General features: G+C 45.3%; 1 protein-coding gene across 2 annotated transcripts; it reads right to left on the minus strand.

Annotated features, from left to right (window-relative positions):
• Positions 1-650: 650 nt before the first annotated feature.
• Positions 651-19771, minus strand: SLC9A8 (solute carrier family 9 member A8). 2 transcript variants are annotated; one of them, XM_066561423.1, is made up of 16 exons: positions 19687-19771; positions 18919-19097; positions 18523-18603; positions 15584-15642; positions 13056-13139; positions 12055-12156; positions 11252-11286; positions 10541-10684; positions 9176-9314; positions 7920-8025; positions 7656-7772; positions 6842-6924; positions 5552-5663; positions 4501-4721; positions 3274-3420; positions 651-1905 (listed from the first exon to the last, which is right to left on the minus strand). In XM_066561423.1, the coding sequence occupies exons 1-16, from the start codon at positions 19692-19694 to the stop codon at positions 1636-1638; spliced, it is 1887 nt and encodes a 628-aa protein (XP_066417520.1). In that variant the 5' UTR covers positions 19695-19771; the 3' UTR covers positions 651-1635. The 2 variants fall into 2 exon arrangements, with proteins under 2 accessions (XP_066417520.1, XP_066417521.1); XM_066561424.1 differs by having other exon boundaries at positions 1792-2104.
• Between the last annotated feature and the right edge of the window lie 339 nt (positions 19772-20110).

Raw genomic sequence — 20110 nt, forward strand, 5'->3', positions numbered from 1 at the left:
TCACCGGCATCGCTTCAGAGCGATTCCCTCCGCTCGCTACCGCCGGCCGCCGCCAGAGGGCGGCAGCGAACAGCGCAGACGCGGCGCGACCGAGCCGAGGGACCGGGAGCCGCCGGGAGGGACCGGGAGGGACCGGGGGGGCACCGGGAGGGACCGGAGGGCACCGGGAGCTGCCGGGTGGGACCGGGAATGGCCGGGAGGGACCGGGGGGCGCCGGGAGCCGCCGGGAGGGACCGAGAACGGCCGGGAGGGACCGGGGGGCGCCGGGAGCCGCCGGGAGGGACCGGAGGGCACCGGGAGGCGCGGCCCTCGGGCACGGCAGCGGGACTGAGGCATTGTGCCACCCCGGGGTAACAGCAGCTCCACCACGGAACAGCTGAGGAGAGGCTCTCAGGGACCTTCCAGCAGCTCCTGGGCGTAGAGGTGGGAAAGGCAGGAGGAGGGATGGGTAACTGAAGTTTATAATTCAGGAAGGCCGCTGTTGACACAGATTCCCCATGGATGAAACAAGCACTCACGGCTTGCACAGCCTGCTCAGCCCTAGCTGTGCGTGTCCCAGCTCTGGGACAAGGAGTGAGCCCTTTCCACAGGCAGGGAAAGGGCAGCAGGGAACAAGATGTGGTATTTTGAAAAACTGCTCAGACAACAGGTTCAGGATTCTGAATACATTCTTGAACTTTTATTCTCTCGGTAGGTAAGCAGTGGATTAGAAAAACTCAGTAGCAAAACCAGACCAAAACGAAGTCTCACATCTTCAGAAACAAACATGCACATTTGCATGTCAGATTCGGTGCTGAACTGTAATTCACATCCTGACAATGGATATGCAAATGACCAAGGAGGAATTTGGCAGTGGGAGCAAACTGCTGCATGTGTCACCATGGCAAATGTGTAACAAACACGTTCAGGTGTTGGCAATGCCAAGCAAACACTGGGCCATGGAGAACAAATGCAGTGATAACACAGACTCCGAAACACTGTAAGCAGAAGAGAAAAATGGAACAGCTTAATGGAAGCTGTTTGGCACTTCCCAGCAGAGACTGCTTCAGCCACGTGCAATATTAATCTTTCTGTACCTGGATTAGATTTTGAAGGTTCTTTTTCCTCATGCATGTCCTGCTTTTGCTTCCGCTGAAGCTTAAAAATTCCACTGGTGAATTCTGGGGTGTTAGGGACATTTCATAAATTAGGCAAAACAGAAGCTGCTCTTTTCTAAGATTTGAAGCCAAAGTGCCAGCAAGGAGCAACTGCCAATTATAGAAACCCAACTGCAACTGGCTTTAGCCAAAGAAAAGAAGCTACAATTTCAAACGCAGTTCTGTGCTGTCACAGACCCCCATTTCCCCAAAACCATGCTATAATCAGTACTGTGGATCAGATCCCTTACTATAAAAACTGAAAAGTCCCATAAAACAGAAATCAAGGATTTCTTAAGAGGCAAAACTACATTTTCAGAGGTGATTCCCTGTATGTGCAACATCTGCTCTTGTCAAGGTATGCATCTTTTCTGGGTTCAAAATGTGCAAATTCCATAAATTATACATTTCCTCCAGTCAGATTCCCTTACTAGTGCTGAAACCAATTCACAGTATAAGCTGTCAAGATTCTTCATGCTGTGAATGAATATATTTATATTTATAAAAGGTAAAGTGCAATTTGTTGTTTTGCAGAGCCACACACAGCCCTGTCCTGCAGCGTGTGAGCCCAGCAGGTTTTGGGATGGGAGGAACCCATCCCCATTAACAATGTCATCGTTCCATGGCAGATGCTTCTGTTCCTCATCGGGCTGCCTGGAATTTGCTGCGCAGTGAAGTCTGAGCAAAAGGTTCTTCCTCGAGCCCAGCCAGCGTCTGACCCTTGTGGGTTTCCCTTCCTGAACAGCGACAGCAGAGCTGTGGGTGTCACCTAAACGAGGAGCACAAGACTGCAAGGCAGGAGCCCAGCCCAGGCTCAGCGCTCCATGGCCCCGAGCTCAGCGCGCCCCGGCCCCGCTCTGCTGCAGCAGCTCCTGCTCGTCGTCCTCGGAGCCCGAGGGGCCCTGGCGCACCTCCTCGTACCACTTGTTGGTCAGGGTCTTCATCTGGATGCGCCCGTCGTGCAGGTCCTGGGGCAAAGCAAAGCACGGCCTTTCACCTGCCAGGGCACTGCAGGGCCAGGGCTGGGCACAGCCCTCGGGGATCATCTGCTCCTGCCCTCTGAGCACCACTGCTTCCCCACAGAAAATATTCATTATTGCTACAGATGACAGCTTTGGTGATGGCTGTTTTTACCTGTGTTCTCTAGACAGTCCTGCTCTGTGTGTTTCAACAATCCTAATGCTGTCTGGAGGGCCTGGCTTTGCCTCTGCTCCTCATGCTCCCAGGGACACTGGGAACCTTGTGGCCTGCCGTGGTGATTCACATGCTTATTTTTCCAGCCTTTGGCTGCAATCTGGATGGCAGCCTGTGCTTTTGGCTACCAACTACGAATCAGATGCTTACTTTGGTTTTTGATTCCTTTCTGGTTTTGCAATAAATTACTTTAGTTTTTGTAGGGAAAGTGCTGAAATGGTACTTTTGAAAAGTACAAAACAAGAGGAAAAACAGTACTTTTGAGCAGGCTAGGAAGATGGAATGTGCACTTACACAAAATTATTAACTCCACAGCTAAAATGCTTCCATGGGCAATTGGAAAAACAGTGAATTCTGTGACTAAGGAGCCTCAGATTTCTGAGGCATGAGAGTAAAAAGGCACAGTATTTACACCTTGGGGCCACTCAGTGTTAATTACTGTCAGGCGTTGTCCTGCATGTGCAGCCCCAGAGCCCTGTCTGTGGGAAGCGAGCAGTCTGGAAAGCACAGGGTGCAATGCTGGTGCCTGTTTCCAAGATACAAACTGCACTCTGCAGCAACAGCACAGCTCCAGAAGTCACAGGACCACTGACAGTAAGAGGCAGGAACTGTGTGTGACAGCTCTTTAAAAATGCTGCTCGAGTGGCAGCAGCTTTTTCTAGCAGCCAGTGACTCCTGATGCCCTTCATGGTTCCCTGCACAATTAAAGGCAAGTTCAGCAAATCCCTACACCAAGTTTAACTGGGGGAGCTCTGAGATGCTCATTTAATCCAACTTACAGAGCAGCTGCTCATTACAGCTGCTCTCTCTATGCATGAGCAATACACAGATGTCCCACTGTCCCCACACACATTGTGTGGCTGCACGACGAGCCCTGTGTGGTACTGAGGACAACCACCAACTCGACCAGTTTCTCTTCTTCAAGAAAATAAGGAAGACTTACTTCTTGTGTGAGTCTTCTGGTGAAGAAAGGATTCAAATACTCCACATCAAGCCGCATAAACCCTTTGAGGTTCTGACGTTTTATGTACTGAGCTTCATATTCCTCCTCTGTGAGCTCTGACAAATGCTCAGATTCTATGGTGTTTCCCTAGAAAAATCACAAAGATGGAATAACCGAGAGAAGTGGCAGTCATCCCACCTCCTTGCTTCAGCCCCTGCTCTGTGGTGTCCCTTGTCACAACCAGCTGTTATGCTGGAACAATATGGAATTGATCCCCGTCCCAGCCTTGCAGGGCTTAGGACTGTGAGTCTGTTCAGCCACTGAATCCCCGAGCCACTTAGCTCCCTTTCCATGCTGAAAGGGAAAAGACCTCAAATGTTCCATGTTTTGTATTGTCACTATTGCTGAGAACAGGTTTCTACTGTGCAGGTTTTCTCTTGTGAGCTGGACAATGCTTTAATCCAGCAAGCACCACTGCTGTCATTGTCCCACTGAAAACGAGCCCTGTCAAACATGCCCTGTCCCTGCACTCTGCCTGCACTTCCTTGTGTGGACAGTGCAAGGTCACTCTAAAGACTACAACCAACCTCATGTGAGGCGAAAATGTTCTTAAGATCCTCCAGAACAATACCCTGCATATACTTTTCAATGATTTAGAGAAAAACAGGCAAAAAATGTTCTGTGATACTTTTTAGTCTCATCTTTTGCACAAGAGGTTCCAGAATGGCTTTTGGCTTTGTCAGATCTCTTGCTTTGCCAGAAATTGCTTTAAAATAAAGTCCAGTCAGAGGGGGGCTATTGTTATGACCTTCTCACAACCTTTGCATTTTTCAAAATAATTTCCATCTGCCTTTTATGATTAATTTCCATCTCACACTGTAGCAACTACTTTCTCTCTGTATATGACTCAATCCTCTATCATCTGCTTTATGCTTTTCCAGGGATTAGTTTAATTTATACAGCTCAACCTGTAATTGGATTGAATTAAGAGATTATTTCTCCTCCCCTTGTCCAAATACTACCATTTTGTATCAACACTAACCAAACTCTGTCTTTGGGATATATTAGAATTATATTGCTTGGCTTTGTCCTACTACCTTGGCTTTTTCTACTGCCTTCATCTTACTTTTTAGTAAAAAATCACGTACTAGTACTGAAAAATGTCTGAACTAGAAAAAACTCCCCACCCAAACCCCAGTGATGCTGTGAATGAAAGCCCAAACAAACCATCTTCTCTGTCTTGCTAAGATTGACATCCTTCTTGCTCCTCTTGCGTGGTCTGGAGTCCTCGATGTCCACGAGCCTGATGAGGGGCATGGTTCCCCCTCCCAGCAGCAGGATGGTGAAGAGCACGATGATGATGGTCGTGGTGCCGATGAGCTGCCGCTTCTCGATGGGCTCCAGGCCCAGGTGCAGGCTGAGGGCATAGGGAATGGCACCACGTAATCCTCAGGGGAGAGAATAGGGCAGCAGGGGAGAGTCAACAGCAGCAGCAGCTGAGCACCCAGAGAGCCCAGCAGCGATTCCCCACCCTCCACAGGGCCTCACAATTCCCCACCCTCCAAAGGGCTCACAGGGCCTCACAATTCCCCACCCTCCACAGGGCTTCACAATTCCCCACCCTCCACAGGGCCTCACAATTCCCCACCCTCCACAGGGCCTCACAATTCCCCACCCTCCACAGGGCCTCACAATTCCCCACCCTCCAAAGGGCTCACAGGGCCTCACAATTCCCCACCCTCCACAGGGCTTCACAATTCCCCACCCTCCACAGGGCCTCACAATTCCCCACCCTCCAAAGGGCTCACAGGGCCTCACAATTCCCCACCCTCCACAGGGCTTCACAATTCCCCACCCTCCACAGGGCCTCACAATTCCCCACCCTCCACAGGGCTTCACAATTCCCCACCCTCCACAGGGCTTCACAATTCCCCACCCTCCAAAGGGCCTCACAATCCTGTCCGTGCCCATGATCTACCACCTGGCTGCCACCCTAAACAAGTCTGAGCATTTCAGACACTCTTGGTCAAACTGTGAAGCTGCTGGGCCTAGAGACAAGCAGCCTCCACACAGAAAAGCTCTCGTGGGGCTCACCAGAGCAAAGTCCTCCAGCACAAAGGGGAAAGAGAACATTTCCTTGCACTTGGGTATCAGAATAGGGAAATGTTCAGCTGAGTTTTGCTCAACCAATGAGAAACTGGTTCCTCCTCGAGTGGGCCACACAATGAAAGAGATAAAACATTTTTTCTGGTTCTCAGTATTCTGAGCTTTAACTTACCACTAAACCACATGATAAACATCATTTTGGGAGTGATTTTATGATCACGGAAAAAGTTGAGTAGGTAGGAAAGCGGAAAAATATTCACTGCTCTACCAAAGAGAACCAGCACCTGAAAAACAGAAATAAAAGCAAAGACCATTTGATGTGTTACATCCACGAGGCCCCAGTTGCAGCTGGTTTTACAGGGCAAGGTGAATATGTTCTTTTTGCTCATAGGCAGGTGTACTGCTCCATGAACAGAAACTCCACAGCACAGGGCATTGTGGAATTTTGCTCCTGAAACATTTTGTCTGCTTAACTGAAACTAAACCAGACCTGTCACTGATGGAGACCAAGTTGCTTTACTTATAATAAATAAATGGAACCCAGGAGACATTCCAGGGAGACCAAGAAGTACTTTGGGTAAAAGTGCTCCTCAGTTCAGCTCCTTTAATCACTCCCTGGCTGCAGCAGCCAAGAGGCAATAAGGTATTTCTATTGTCTCCCTGTAGCTCAGGAAGGCCAGGAGCCAAACAAATAGACATCAGCCTGTTTCTCAACATGTCCCTGGGTAAGGCTATAAAACATACCCCACATTGAAGCAACACTTTTGAGAGCAGAGAAGAAAAAAAAAGGGGACTATTGATTTAATGGCAAACAATTAACAAACACAGAGAAAACTTTAACTCAGAAAAAGGCAAGATTTTCTCAGAGCTCCACTACAAACAGACCTTGATAAGGTAAATATCCTAGAATTAGTCAGCAGGATCCTTGAAGGGCTGTGCTGTTTTCCTTTATGAATCACCCCAAAATTACACAATTTGCATCACGCCTGAGAGAGCAATGCCACCCAGAAGGAAGCGTCACACCTTAGATAAATATTAGCTAGGGAAGCTGTGTGCAGGGCAGGCAGAGCAGTTCCCTTGCTGATACCCTCTCTGGGGAAGTGTAGATAACAATCCTTCCCTTGAAGCATGCACTGAATGGGCCAGTGTACACTGCTGTACACAGCTGGAAAGGGACCCACACTGCCCTCCCTGCAAAAGGAACACATTTCTCATGCTGATATTAAACCATTATAATGGCAACAGGTGGGGCCAAGTCCCATGTGAAATGAGATCCACAGAGTCACTGCACTAAGGCATGCTGAAATGGGTTTCAAAACAAAAGAATTAGGAAAAGAGAGAATTTTTTATAAAATCCTATAAATCATAACAATTATTCTATAATATTTTAACTGTAAGGTGTTTCCCCCTCCCCAATACCAAAAATGCATCTAAAAAGATACGGAAGGAAGTAAATACCTACTATGCACCAGATGACAAAGGACATTTCAAACTTGTGAGGAAAACTAAAAATTGACAGGCCAAGAAATGCAAAAACACACGTTTCTGAAAAAGAGAAATCACATTTAAATAAACAATTCCAGAAAACCTTTTCTACTCCTGTTATTAATTACTACATACAGTACATAAAACAGGATTTCCTGACCAAACCCTGGAGAGCTGCTGCTGCTCACTAAGGAGTGGTTAAGTTCCCTCTGCAGCAAAGCCACTCCCTGCTCACACTGCATCCTCCTGCAAACAATATAGAATTCATTCATGGCAGCCCCCAGAAACCAGGGTCATGTTTGTAATGCAGGAACATGTCAGTTCTTCAAAGGTTTGGTTTGCAAAAGGAACTGGAAAGGCTCTAGGACTGAGCTGCTTGTACCACTACTTCCAAAAACCTTCATATGTAAAGTTGTTGTTTTTGCAAGTAGCTTTTTATATTAAAAACATAAAAAATACCACTCAACCCCCACCTCCCAGAACTAAAAACAGACTAGAGAAATAAGAGTCAGTGATCTCTATTTGGCCATCAATCTTATGGCAAATCTTAGCAGGAGCCTGCAGGATGGGAGAGAGATTTACTGCATGTCTTATCCAGTGTGGCAGGAAAGGTGACTTTTGAGTGCCTTCCAGTCCCCACTCTCAGGAATTCTTCTCTTAAAGACAAGGACCATGGACACACAAATGCCTGGATGCAAATCCACACCTCTGCTGCTCCCAACAGAACCACAGTTCCATGCAAGTGAAATTTTAAAGGACTAATACTAGATTTAATAGCAGGCAGCACCTACCACACATGAAAGCCACAGTTCTGAGTGTCTGCTGCATCAGGATCTGTGTCACTGGGGACAGGTTGTGGTGAGTGTAATGAGACATCACGATGCCAGAGAACAGGATTGCCATGATACCTGTGGGCAAGAACGGGGCAGTCAGCACAAGGATTTACTGCTGAGACCCTCCAGAGTAATCTTCTCACAAGGCAAAAGCTGCTTCTACAGCAATACAAATATTTTAACATATCAAACAGAGTGGTCAGAACTCATTTTGCTACTTACCTGAGAGGGAGATCCCTTCTGCAAGTCCATAAGGAAGGTAAGCAAAGATAATCATCATCCCAAATTCTAGGGAAGGTGTCTTCCTTAAATCAATGTGCTTTAGTACGTACACCCAGAAATGTTATGGAAAAAGTAAATTAAAAAATAAATCAAAGAAATATTTTGATGTGTTCATTCCGTTACAAAACAACGATTACACTTAATGTACTTTTCTACTGAATAACCGATAAAATCTACATATTCAACTCAAGTATGGAAAGATGAGTAATTTCTTATGAGAGGAATGTGCCTTATGGAAGCTACTGCTGGTAGAAGTCTGTCAGAAGACAGAGCTAGACACAAAGATCTCTTACTGATGTGCCTCTACAATACTGATAACAACAGGTTATTGAGGCACTAGTAACTCTAAAGGACAAACAAGCTGCTTTTCTCTTTGACTTAGTATAATTTAGATATGATCAAAGAAGTGTTGAACATCTGTCTCCCTCTCTTGTTGTGATGTATGGAATAATTTCAAAGTTTTTGAATTAGGCTGATGAACCAAAAGGGGAAATAAGTGTGTATTTAATCAAATATTCTCTTCCTGTTGTTACAAACCAAGTGTTTGGCAGTGTGTCCCAGCTGATCCAAGTACAGCTGCACAGCCCAGTCTCACACAGTGAAGTCAGAGCTAGCATTAAACCAGCCCAAGAAGTAACAAAGGTGTCTGGGCTACAGCAAACAGCCTTCCTGATCTCAGCACAGCAGCTCCTGGGTTGTTTAGCAACCAATTCATGGAAGTGGAAGAGGCAAAATATAACCCAGGGTAAATGCAAACAGAACAGTGTCCACATTCAGCTGCCTGCACATGATCCATAGGGACAAACGAGCTGGGCTGACTCAAGGCCCCCGGGAAAAGCAGCTTTTTTTTCTTTTTAATTAACTGGTTTATGTATGTAAAGAAGAAGCCATATGCTTGTTAAAATGGATTGGTATTGAAATGGAATTAATATATTTTGAATTTACAAAACAATTACCATATCTTATAACACTCCAATGCACATAAGCTATTATACAACATTTCAGACCTTAATTATGTTCATAAAAATTTGATGCCACTTTTAATACACCCCCATGCACACTAACATAAAACCAAAATAATGTCTAATAACAAATATCCTCTAAGAAATGCTGGAGAAGATGGAGAGAAAAATACTACTAGGATGTTGCAGTTCACCAATGTATACATATATATCACCAAAATTAAAAAAGGATATTAATGCAGAAATAAGACCAGTAAGTGTGCCAAGTGCTGCAGAACCAAAGAACATCTTGAGAAAGTATCCCAGTGCCTGTAGAAAGGTTTGCCATCCACTTACATCTGACATATTTTCCCTTGTCAAACCTTCTGCTGTGCTAGATACAATTAAAAGAGAAATAAAAAGAAATGGTTATACATTCTAAGCCTGGATCCAAAAATATCAAACATCTTTTGAGCATAACAACAAAAAAGACTCCCATTTCTTTGTTGCTACCACTCTTAAAAGGTTTTACTGTGATATATATAACAAGAGGAATGTCAAAAGACGTTAAATCAAGCCTCAGTGTAATCCCCAAAGGGAAACCTAATTCTGCTAAAAATCCAGCATTGCTCCTCTGAAGAATCCCAGAATGGCGTAAATAGGCTATGGTGATGCCCAGCATTTGAAAACAATGTTCAAACTTTGAGAAGGAAAAGAAAACACATTTTACAGTGCTAAAAACTCATGTGATCCTCTGAGAAGAACAAATGAACAGGAAGAACTCTCATCAAATATTTAGGTGTGGATGAGAGACAAGAAGGTCACTGAAGGAAAACAAAGCAGCTCTTAACAGGAAAGGGAAGAAACCTCTTTGAATTTCAGGAATATATTTAATGAAAATTCTGTGCAAAGAACACACAGATTCTAGCTAGTGTTTCTTTTGGCTGCTTTTAGCCTTCAGTACTGAAAGCACCACAACTGTAATAAAAGCAATTAATCCATTAGAAAATTACTCTGACTTCACTACCTGCTTGGTACAGCTGCTCCTTCTATACATTCACAGTCACATCTATTGGCTTCAGCAATAAGATGGAGATATATCTCTCCACTCTCTTTCAGCCCCAAAGAATGATCACAGGCAGAAGATAAGGATACTGGAGGTTCCTCTTTCCTGTAGCCCCAACATGAACACCACCCCACTGCATGGCCTGTACTGCTCCCCAGGCACAGTGGCACTCTGGGCACAAGCCAATGGCACAGACAGAGCAGCAGGGAAGGTGAACATTGCTGTGCTGGCAGGTGACATGTGGGGTCCTGCTGCCAGGACCCTCCATGGAGAGAGAGCTGATCATGAATGGAATTAGAAAGAATCCATTATCTAGGGTCAATGAGACAAGGCTCTGAGGTGGGGGTAATGAGGCAGCCATTTACTGTCCCCTGCCCGTGCAGCTCACGTTCTGGATTGCTTTTGACACAGAAGCACCATCCAAGATTCAGCCTTACACCTGAAATACACAATGTGTTCCAAAGGAAGGTGGCAGGATAACTGTAGACCAAAAAACAAACAGAAAATGATGTAGTGACTGTTTCCATAAACACAGGTGGCTCCAAGGCACTTACTTGGTCAGGACAATTGAGACTGCATCATTGAGAATACTTTCTCCAAAAACCAACATGTTAAGCACAGGATCCACATTAAGGGCATTGAAAATGGCAATAGTAGCCACGGGGTCAACTGCAGATATTAAAGAGCCGAATGCAAAACTGGGAGAACACAAAAGAGGAAACTAGATGAAAGAAAACCACGCACCTAGTAACTCACATGAACAACAGTACCAAAGGTATTTGTGTTACAGTTTCTACACAGTGATAACAAAGTACTTTCTTTCCTGTCATAAGAACTTGGCCACTTGCCAAGTTCTTGAAAAATTTACATTATTGATTCTGAAAAACTTACCCTGTCTTTTAAGAGAGGATGTGGACAAGGAAGTTATACCCTTATCACATATATTAATAATACCAGCTAATCTAGGTTTACAAATCTTAAAGTTTGGTTAAAATACCCAGTATCTATCTCAAGAAATCACTGAGCACAGAACAGAATACACTGGAATGCAAAAGGATGGAATATAATACAATAGTATTTGGAAATAAGGGTAATAAAGAGGGTATAGAAGTGTTCCATCTATTTCTTAGTTTCACATACAATGCTGAATCTCAGCAGTCTATACACTGACCAAAAGAGGTGGCCAACTGTAGTGCACTTCCTACCTACAGCTATCCTGAAGAAAGCTTTATTTCATATACTACACCATTTCCCCAAGAGCTTACCTGTCTGTCATGTTGAGTTTATAAATTACATCAGCCTGAAAGAATGGTAGAAAATAATCACAATTAACTGTGGTGTTCTTCTGTTCTTAAAAACCAAACTATTCATCAAATCCTGAATTCATTATGAAGAAAAATTCACAGTAGTGATGTTGTCCAGTTTAACACTGCCCTCCCACTGTAATCTACTGCTACAATTCTGGTCACCCAAGATCAGGGAACTAGAGCAGAGTCAGGTGAGAAGGGCAACCATGACATTCAGAGGAGGAGAAATCTGAGTGGCAAAGAGGAAAGGACACAATGCTTGGCCTTCCAGAATGAAGTCTGAGAGAAAAGATAAATATCTGTGCCTATGTGTAACCAATGGGAAATACCAAACCACAGAAGCAAAAAAAAAATAAAAATTGTGGAGTGTGAGATGGCTCTAGAGAACACAGGCTTTGGAACAGGAAGACTGTGGAAGTTAGAGAAAGTAAAACTCAAGTCTTAATTGCTTTTCCCATGACACATGCTGTGTCAGAGAGCGGCTCAGGCTGGAAGGGACCCCTGAGGTCCCCGACCCCACCCCTCCAGCTCCACAGAGCCCTTGGAGCCAGGATCGTGTCCAGAGAGCTTTGAGTCCTGCAGGGAGGGAGACTCCATGGCCTCTCCAGCAATATCCATGCAAGGGGGGTGTGCCACTGCCTTTGTGAGAGCAGAGAACTGCCCTTTGTGACCAGCAATTCACCTGCACTCTACTTGTCTGCTCTTGAAAAAGGGACTTTCAACCAACAGCCAGATAAAATGGAGTGCTTTAAAGCACTTACCCGGCCCAGGAAATAGATTCCTCCACCTACAATGAAAGCTGATATTGCAGTGCCAAATACTGAGAACAGAATGATGGAACCAATGTTCTGAAAAAAATTACCCTGGAACACAGTAATAAAATAAGTAAATTAGTAAAAATGGCCTGAGGGAAATCTCATGTTTGGGTTTCCATTTAATTAGATTCTAACTCACAACTGGGTTTCCCATTACAAAGGCTCAGTTTGGTTCCAGGTGCCCCAGGACACACATCCACACCACCTGCCTGGAGAGACTGCTGCTCTCCTGAGGACAACAGCAACTCCCCTGACTCCCAGGACTGACTCCCTGTCAGCACCATAACAAGAACCCAATCCTCAGGCAAATATTCACCAGCACTTGGACATATTTCCCACCTGGCAAAAGTGTAAGTTAATCCCTCTGCTGGAGACAGGGCATGTGAAAAAGGCTTGTACACTTCCCAGCTGCTGGTCCATTGCTTGTGATTTTGTATGACAAGGTCTCCAGGGCTGGCAGCAGCTCCTGGTACCTCCATGGCCACTGCTCCCTCCTCTCCTGCAGCACCAGGGCTGCCCAAGGGAGCAGCAAAGCCCCTCGGCCAGGAGGGCAGCTGTGAGAAATGCCCATGGAAACACGGGCCCCCAGCAAGGGTCACAACCTCACACACATTTCCCTCTTCTTTAGCAATGGAGTGACCCCACCCTTCCCACTTCTCCTCCTTCACAGCAGCCCTTGTACAGCTCTGGTGAGGTAAGAACCTCTCCAGCCAAGGAAAACCTCATCTGTGCTGTGCCCCACACCTTGCCAGCACTCAGTTATCAGCAACAAGCTACACTCCCTGCACTCTGGGTTGAAGAGGTTTAAATTTTGCACTCTCAATTCCCTAATGATTAATATAATGGAATTTAATGCAATTATCCTAAGCTTCATGGAGATAACTAAAAGCAGAATCTGTTCCAAACAAAACCTCGGCATCCAAAATGAGTGTCTGGCAGGGACTGACCTTGTGCAGTGAATATCCAGATTCAAATATAATAGGTGGAAGCAAAAGCAGAAAAAACATATTTGGACGAAACATTTCTTCTTCCTGCAAAAAAAAAAATCATTATAATTTCAGAGATATCATCATTATTGAAATAACATCAAATCTTCCAAAAGAAAAGCTATTAAAAATAGTGATGGAAAATGAAAGATCTTTCTCCCTTCTTATCATGAAGTACAAGACTGAAGAACAGTACACTATTCCAGGGCTGCTGCTTCTATTGTTCTTTTTGAACCCAGTGATAGAAAGCTAGGAGTTACTTCTTTTAAATTACTGTCTCCAAAAAAGCTGCATAGAAAATAGGTTATTTATGGTAAAGGAAAAATCCTCCTGTTTCCACAAAGAGCATTCCCTCTTTATCTGAGAGTTTGGACATTTGTAAGGACTGCCAAGGAACAGTGACCTCTTGGCCACTGTTTGAACAGAACAGGTTAACTGGGACCAAGCAGTTTCACTGGAAAACTCATCACCTGACAAGAAAATCACATCATCAGCCCCTGCAGGTGACCAGGCTCAGGTGACACACCACCTGAGGGGCCTGAGGCTGGATTCTTCTCAGCAGATGTCATTTCTGCCTGAATTGAATGGTACTGTTCTGATGGCTCCTCTTTGCCCTCACAGTGATATAAATGGAACCCACCATGAGGTAAGATGCTATTTTCTGTGTCCTCAGTCTTTGTCACTTATCTCATCCCCTGGCTAACACTGCTCACGCTGCACCCCCAGCCTGGCACCCTGGTTTTTCTGCTGGCAGAGGAGGCACAAAAGGCAAATGAATCCCAGCTGAGGGGCCAGTCTCTTTTCCCACCTGCTTCCTCCCCTGGTCCCCCCAGAGCTGTCACCTCCATGAGCACCAATTGACTTGTTTAAACCGGGGTGAACAGCTGATGGACTGCTCTGTTCTGTTCTAACACCAGCTTTCACAACAGAGGTACTCAGCTCTTTAAAGTCTCATTCCTGCCTGTACCAGTGATAATCATCTTAAAGGATTTGGGGGGCTTAGCAAAGCAAACTCATCCTTTGGGCTGAAAGGCCGCAGGCCGCGGGTGTGCACGCACAGCCCCGAGCCCAAGGCTGACCCTGCCTGCTCCTGCCAGCACAGCACCTGCACCCCACAAAAGCCTGAAACAGAGCTGGACAGGGAACTGACAACAATGGAGAGGAAGGACTGTGTCTGTGCTGCATGGAAGCAGAGGAAAATAAAACATGAGGACTCTGACTATCAGCTGTGCTGGCCAAGAACAACCAGCAAGCACAAGGTCTTAGTGCTGAACCTGAATGAACGCTCACTAAGGCGTGATAAGCAGAAATTACACAGCAAAGTTTTCAGGGCAGGGAGATGATCCAAGATTTGCTTTGCACAGGGATATAGCCCGCAGTTAAATATTTCAATTTTTATCTTATCAGATAAACAAAAGGTATTTAGTAAATTTAGAACCATTTATAACCATGTAATAAAGTCCATAATTATTGATCTAACATTACAACAGCCTATGTTAAAACCTAAGCTTTATTACAGTGAAAATAACTCAAATAAAAAAATAATAACATGGTATCTGTGGCCTCTCACCTTGGCTGACTACACAAACAAGCACAGCTCCCCAGTGCCTCCCAAGATGAGACCAACACTTCCCAGAAAACCCCCATGTAATTCATCAGCTGTGATCAGTATTTGCTGTGTTTAGAGAACAAGTGCTCTAATCAGAGCATGAAGCTTTCTTTTTCTCTCTTACATGCATGATCTTACTCAGATTATTTTATTTAATCTATAAGAAACTAATTTAAAATGCTGATGTTGTGGCCATTTAACTGATTTTCAATTTTAAGTCAAATCCAGTTGACACAAATTATGAATGGAAAAGCACTAACTACTGCAGCCCCCACTGCTTCCAATGACTTCATATGTAAAAATGAAATATTTCAACACAACTGCTGAGCTATGTAATTGTTTAAACAAGTGTACACCAAACCAGTGTAGTTAGTTGATAAAAAAAAAGTCTAATATGTAGTTCAAAAGCTACATCAGATTGAAAATCCATGCATTTTAATGTATTTCAACTAAGGAGAAAAAGATCTTCCTTTAGGGCAAAAACTGCCAAGAAATATAAAATTGCAAGCTAGGATTAAAATTCACTACTCAGACCAAGATGTTCAGCTGGCTGATATAAATTCTGTTTAGAACTGGCAATTCAAATCACTGTGACTTCAATCAGTTCACTGATCTAATAAATTGTTCGGTGCTGTGAAACAAAATCATAGTTTAAATGCTGCAAGATTTTAAATTAAAGCAGGAATGGTGAAGAGTTCACTGCTCTGATAATGTGGATAAACAGTAGGAGAATCCTTGCTTCACTGGAGACTTCAGCTCTTGGAGAAACTTCTGCCAGGACTTGCCCTCTAAAACATAAAGTATTACAAAGCCTTTTTTGTGAGATTTAGGGATTTTTCTACATTTAAAAACTGTTACAACTATTTGTAACAATAAATACCTTCCAGTTGGCCAGCTTTTGAGCCTCTATGATTTTTATAAAAGCTCCCATAAGGATACCTAGGAGAGAATAAGAAAACATTCTGAAATAGCAATAAAATGTGTCACTGTTTATCAGCTCTCCAAGTTTTAGAAGTGAAAACAATGCAAAACACAGTGCAAGTTAGTTTCACTCCTAAACCAGAAAAACACTGAGTGGTTTTGGGTTTAATCCCCGAATCCCCAGTTCCCAATACGTTACATAACTGCAGAGTTTCCCTGCACAACAGATTGTCTCTTGGGATAGCCCAGCTCCAAGCAGACCTACTGAGAGTGTGATGCTCACTGGTTCAGAAAGATAACAGGCTTAACTACTCAAAACCACTTCTCATCTAAGCTGCACTCAAATGAAATTTCACCTTTCTTGCTGAAGAATCAGGAAGTTATGAGTTAGGCTTCTGTGCTTCATGTCACTTCAATATTATTTGCAGTTAAAGTAGATTAAATGAAATCAGTCTTCTCCACAGAAGTGAATTTTGTTTGAATGAAATCATAGCCCTTTCTGGCAATGAAGAAGGCAACAAACTCTGATCAGGGTGGGGATCCTGTCAGAACTATTTTCCAAATGAATTACACACTGTTTAAGTCATGTAGAAATAATGTGAATACAGAAGATAGAATTTTATCAAGGCTGCTGCAGACTCAGTGGTTAAAGGTTATAGCACTCTTTCCTCCCATACATCCTCAAACATAAAACTGTAACAAGATTTCTTCTGGAAGTCATGAAGATAACTCATGAACTGTCATCAATTATTTTCAAGTAGTTCTAGGGAACTTGGCTTCAGCCAGATTTCAGATCTGTGCTTCTGCATAGTTGTGTTTTATAATTTACAGAATGGAGACTTCATAGTCAAGCACTGGGACAGAAGCCAAATACTCCAAATGAAAGGTACAGAGTGTCTGAGAAGCTTGAAGTATGCCTTCCTGTAATTCATGTTAAGTGTGCTTTTCTGTAACTCATGAGACCTTCTCTCATGCTGTAGCTAACAAGAGAGTCTCACAAACAGAATCACATGGATTACTGCTGATGGATGTGTCACACACACAAAGCCATGAGGCCTAAGCCTTCCTTTATACAGAAATCTGGGAAGGCATCCGTCCCAGAGGGTAGAAATAATTGTTCCATGAAATGGTTTCTGTGGAAAGGAAGAGGAAAACATAAATGAAGCAACATCAAAGGTCTGCTGTTACTTGAAGGATAGAATGCAGATACAGCCACTCACATGCCACATGCATTTACAAACTACTCTTTCTTTATTACTAAATGAATGAATGAATGCAGGTTTAGATCAGCTGTTTCTATTAAATCGGGCAGGTCAGTTTTGTCAAGGGGCTAATTAGAAGGGTTAGTAACAGTTAATCTATACCTCATTTTTTGAAAATTTTATAGGCATTTTCTTATTGGAACCAACCTTTATTTTTCCTGAGAACATGTTAAAACTCAGTAACAAATCAAAGAGAAAAAACATTTCTGGAAACTATTTTTACCAACAAAATTCCAGCAACTTATAAGGATGAGGATAAAAATCCAGCCTCAGAGAAGGCACTCCCACCCTGTCCACCAGGAGAGACACACCCTCTAGAAAACATAAACCAGAAGCTTCTGAGCAGCCTAGACAATGGGTGGAAAAACACTTGTGAAAATCATATCTCTCTTCTCTGCTGTCACTTTTATTAGCCTTCAATAACTTCCTGAGAGGATTGCTAAATTCACAAGTCAAAACAGGACACACCTCACTTCTGGCACTGCTGGCAAAACTGGATACTTGAAACTCAAGCTGTGCTCTTGCAGCTGTGCAGAGCATTAGCAGGACCAGAGGGTCACTGAGCTGGCAGCTGCAGGGATCACACAGGTGCTGTACTCCCACCAGGGCTGAGAGTACATTGAGAAAATAATGAATATTAGAGAATAATACATTAGAGAAAATAATTAATATTTTGCCCGATTTGCTCCTCAATTATACATTTAAAAATCAGGAGCAGCAGCATAAAAATAAATTCAATTACCCTGACATAAAACTGTGGGCTCAGAAATACTCCAAATTTATTCCAAATGAAGTACACACCTGATCTCCATGAGGAGAGGTTTGAGGATGCAAACAGGAAGATGCCAAAGTACTTAGGCAGTGACATCCCTACAGATGTCATTTTCCTGGGCCAGTCTCTGTGTGTATGCTCATTTCTTTATTTCTTCAATCAATTTAACTCTGAGAATTACTTGTTTTCTTCACTGCATTCAGTGTGCTGTCCCTTTCTAGTGATGGCTATCACACAACAGAGCATTATCTCTGTCATAGGTAAAAGTTAAGTTATGTTAAATTAGGATATAGTTCAATTATATTCTATTAATTATGTTATATTAATTGTATTCTGTTAAGAGTGGGGGGTTATTAGAAGGTTCTAGAAGAAGGGCCCAGGGTTTGGTGGAAGGGCGGCCTGGCGGGGCAAGGCGAGGTCGAAGCGGGATTGGATGGAAGATCTGACCAATCACTCGAAGCCCTGCAGAAACGATTGGTCCAGAATGAACGGCGCTAAGGACCAATGAGAAGCCTGGAAATGGACCAATCACCATGCGGATCCAAAACGGACCAATCCTGGACTCGAAGGGGGCTATAAATGGGGGCAGTTCGGTGGGGTCAGGGTTCTTCTTTTTGGATCCTTGTTATCTGGGGAGTGCTCAGTGCGCTTGGGGTTAGCGCACCGTTCTGGTTTTGGCTCCCTGTGTGGGTGCCTGGGCGTATCCTTGGTACTCCGTTCCTTGCAGCTGTTTTAATAAATGAGAACCTCTTTCTCCAGAGAAAGTTTGGGCTCGTTCATATTCATAACATCTCTAGTGCACACTACTGACAGTTCCTCCCTGGATTAACGCAAATCCAACATAAAAATGTCACGGTTACTCACCTAAGGAAACAACAGCCACGCTCTCTGGTAAAAAATGAAGCCGGTATTCTATCAGTAAATGCACCAATATGATGCAAATAGCTGTGAAGGGAAAAGAATGGATATTGAGGAGTGTTGGAAAAGAGTAAAATATACTTTAAAGTATTATTTTTAAAATACACAAGCAAACTTCTAATGATTTAGTAGACTTCACTTTGGCAATAAACGAAGAAGCACCAGTGTAAGCAGTGGCTTCCACCACCACAAATGTTCTAAATCCCTGTGCCTGTGTAAAATCCCACTTCTCAGAGAGAACCAGAGGGGAAATAATAACTATGATTTTGAGTTGGCCTATGTCCTTAGACACAGACTACAGTTAACAGAGATTACCAGACTTTCAGTTAGTTCATCATTCACCTATAACAAGAAGACTAAAAAAAATCGTCATGCCACTAGACTGTTCCTCTTGCTGTGCCTGGACTCCAGTCTGAACTGGAAGGATGGGCTTGGGAGGTGTAGGTGCCACCAACTTGGTAGTAGCGGCCAGCAAAGTGTGGAGGGTGGCATTGATGACTTCGTGGGTGGCATTTGCAGACCTGTCAGGACAATACAATGTGTGATTATACCGGATGGGAGCAGCACGACAAAGCCCACCGCAGATACGCACGGACCCACCGCCAGATCCCACGGAGCTCGTGCCGGTGACCGGCTCCTCACGGTGCGTTTCACAAGCAGTCAGATCAGACACACACGGCAAGCTCCCGTTCCCGGAGCGGGCTGATGCTGACTGCCTCACGCACCGCAGCGCCCACCCCGCCGTGCACCGAGCCTGGCACCGAGGCTACGGCCGGCGCACCCGGCTGGGCACGGCAACAGCAACAGCAACAGCAACAACAACAGCAGCAACAACAACCCCGCTGCCGGTCCTGGTGCCTCCGCCACTGCGCCGCCCGCACGGCACGGCACGGCACGGCACGGCACGGCACGGCACGGCACCGCGAGCCGCTGCGGAGGGGACGGGTACCCCCGGCAGGCACGGCACTGCACAGCCCAGCCCGCCCGTGCCCCGCAGCGCGACCGATCCCGGCCGGCATGCCGCGGAATGGAACGGCGCGGCACGGCACGGCGCGGCACGGCACGACCGTGGCCCGCAGCCCCGGGCCGCCCCCGCCGCCCCGCACTCACTCCGCCATCTTGCCGGGCTCACGCTCCCACGGCGCCCCGCGCGCCGCCGCTTCCGGCGCTCGGGCGGGCACGTCCGGCCGCGGGCGCGGCGGCGGGCGCGCGCCACCGTTCCCGCGCCGCGCGCGCCGGGGCGGCGGTGCCTGGGGCGCCCCCTGCCGGCGAGGGCAGCGGCTACAGCGCCGCCATCGCTCCCTGTCCCCAGAGCCGCCATCACTCCCTGTCCCCAGAGCCGCCATTGTGTCCTGTCCCTCAGAGCTGCCATCGTTCCCTGTCCCCAGAGCTACCAGTGCTCCCCATCCCCAGAGCCGCCATTGTGTCCTGTCCCTCGGAGCTGCCATCGCTCCCTGTCCCCAGAGCCACCAGTGCTCCCCATCCCCAGAGCCGCCATTGTGTCCTGTCCCTCAGAGCTGCCATCACTCCCTGT

The sequence above is a fragment of the Molothrus aeneus genome, chromosome 17 (assembly GCF_037042795.1).
Source record: "Molothrus aeneus isolate 106 chromosome 17, BPBGC_Maene_1.0, whole genome shotgun sequence".
Lineage (NCBI taxonomy): Eukaryota > Metazoa > Chordata > Aves > Passeriformes > Icteridae > Molothrus > Molothrus aeneus.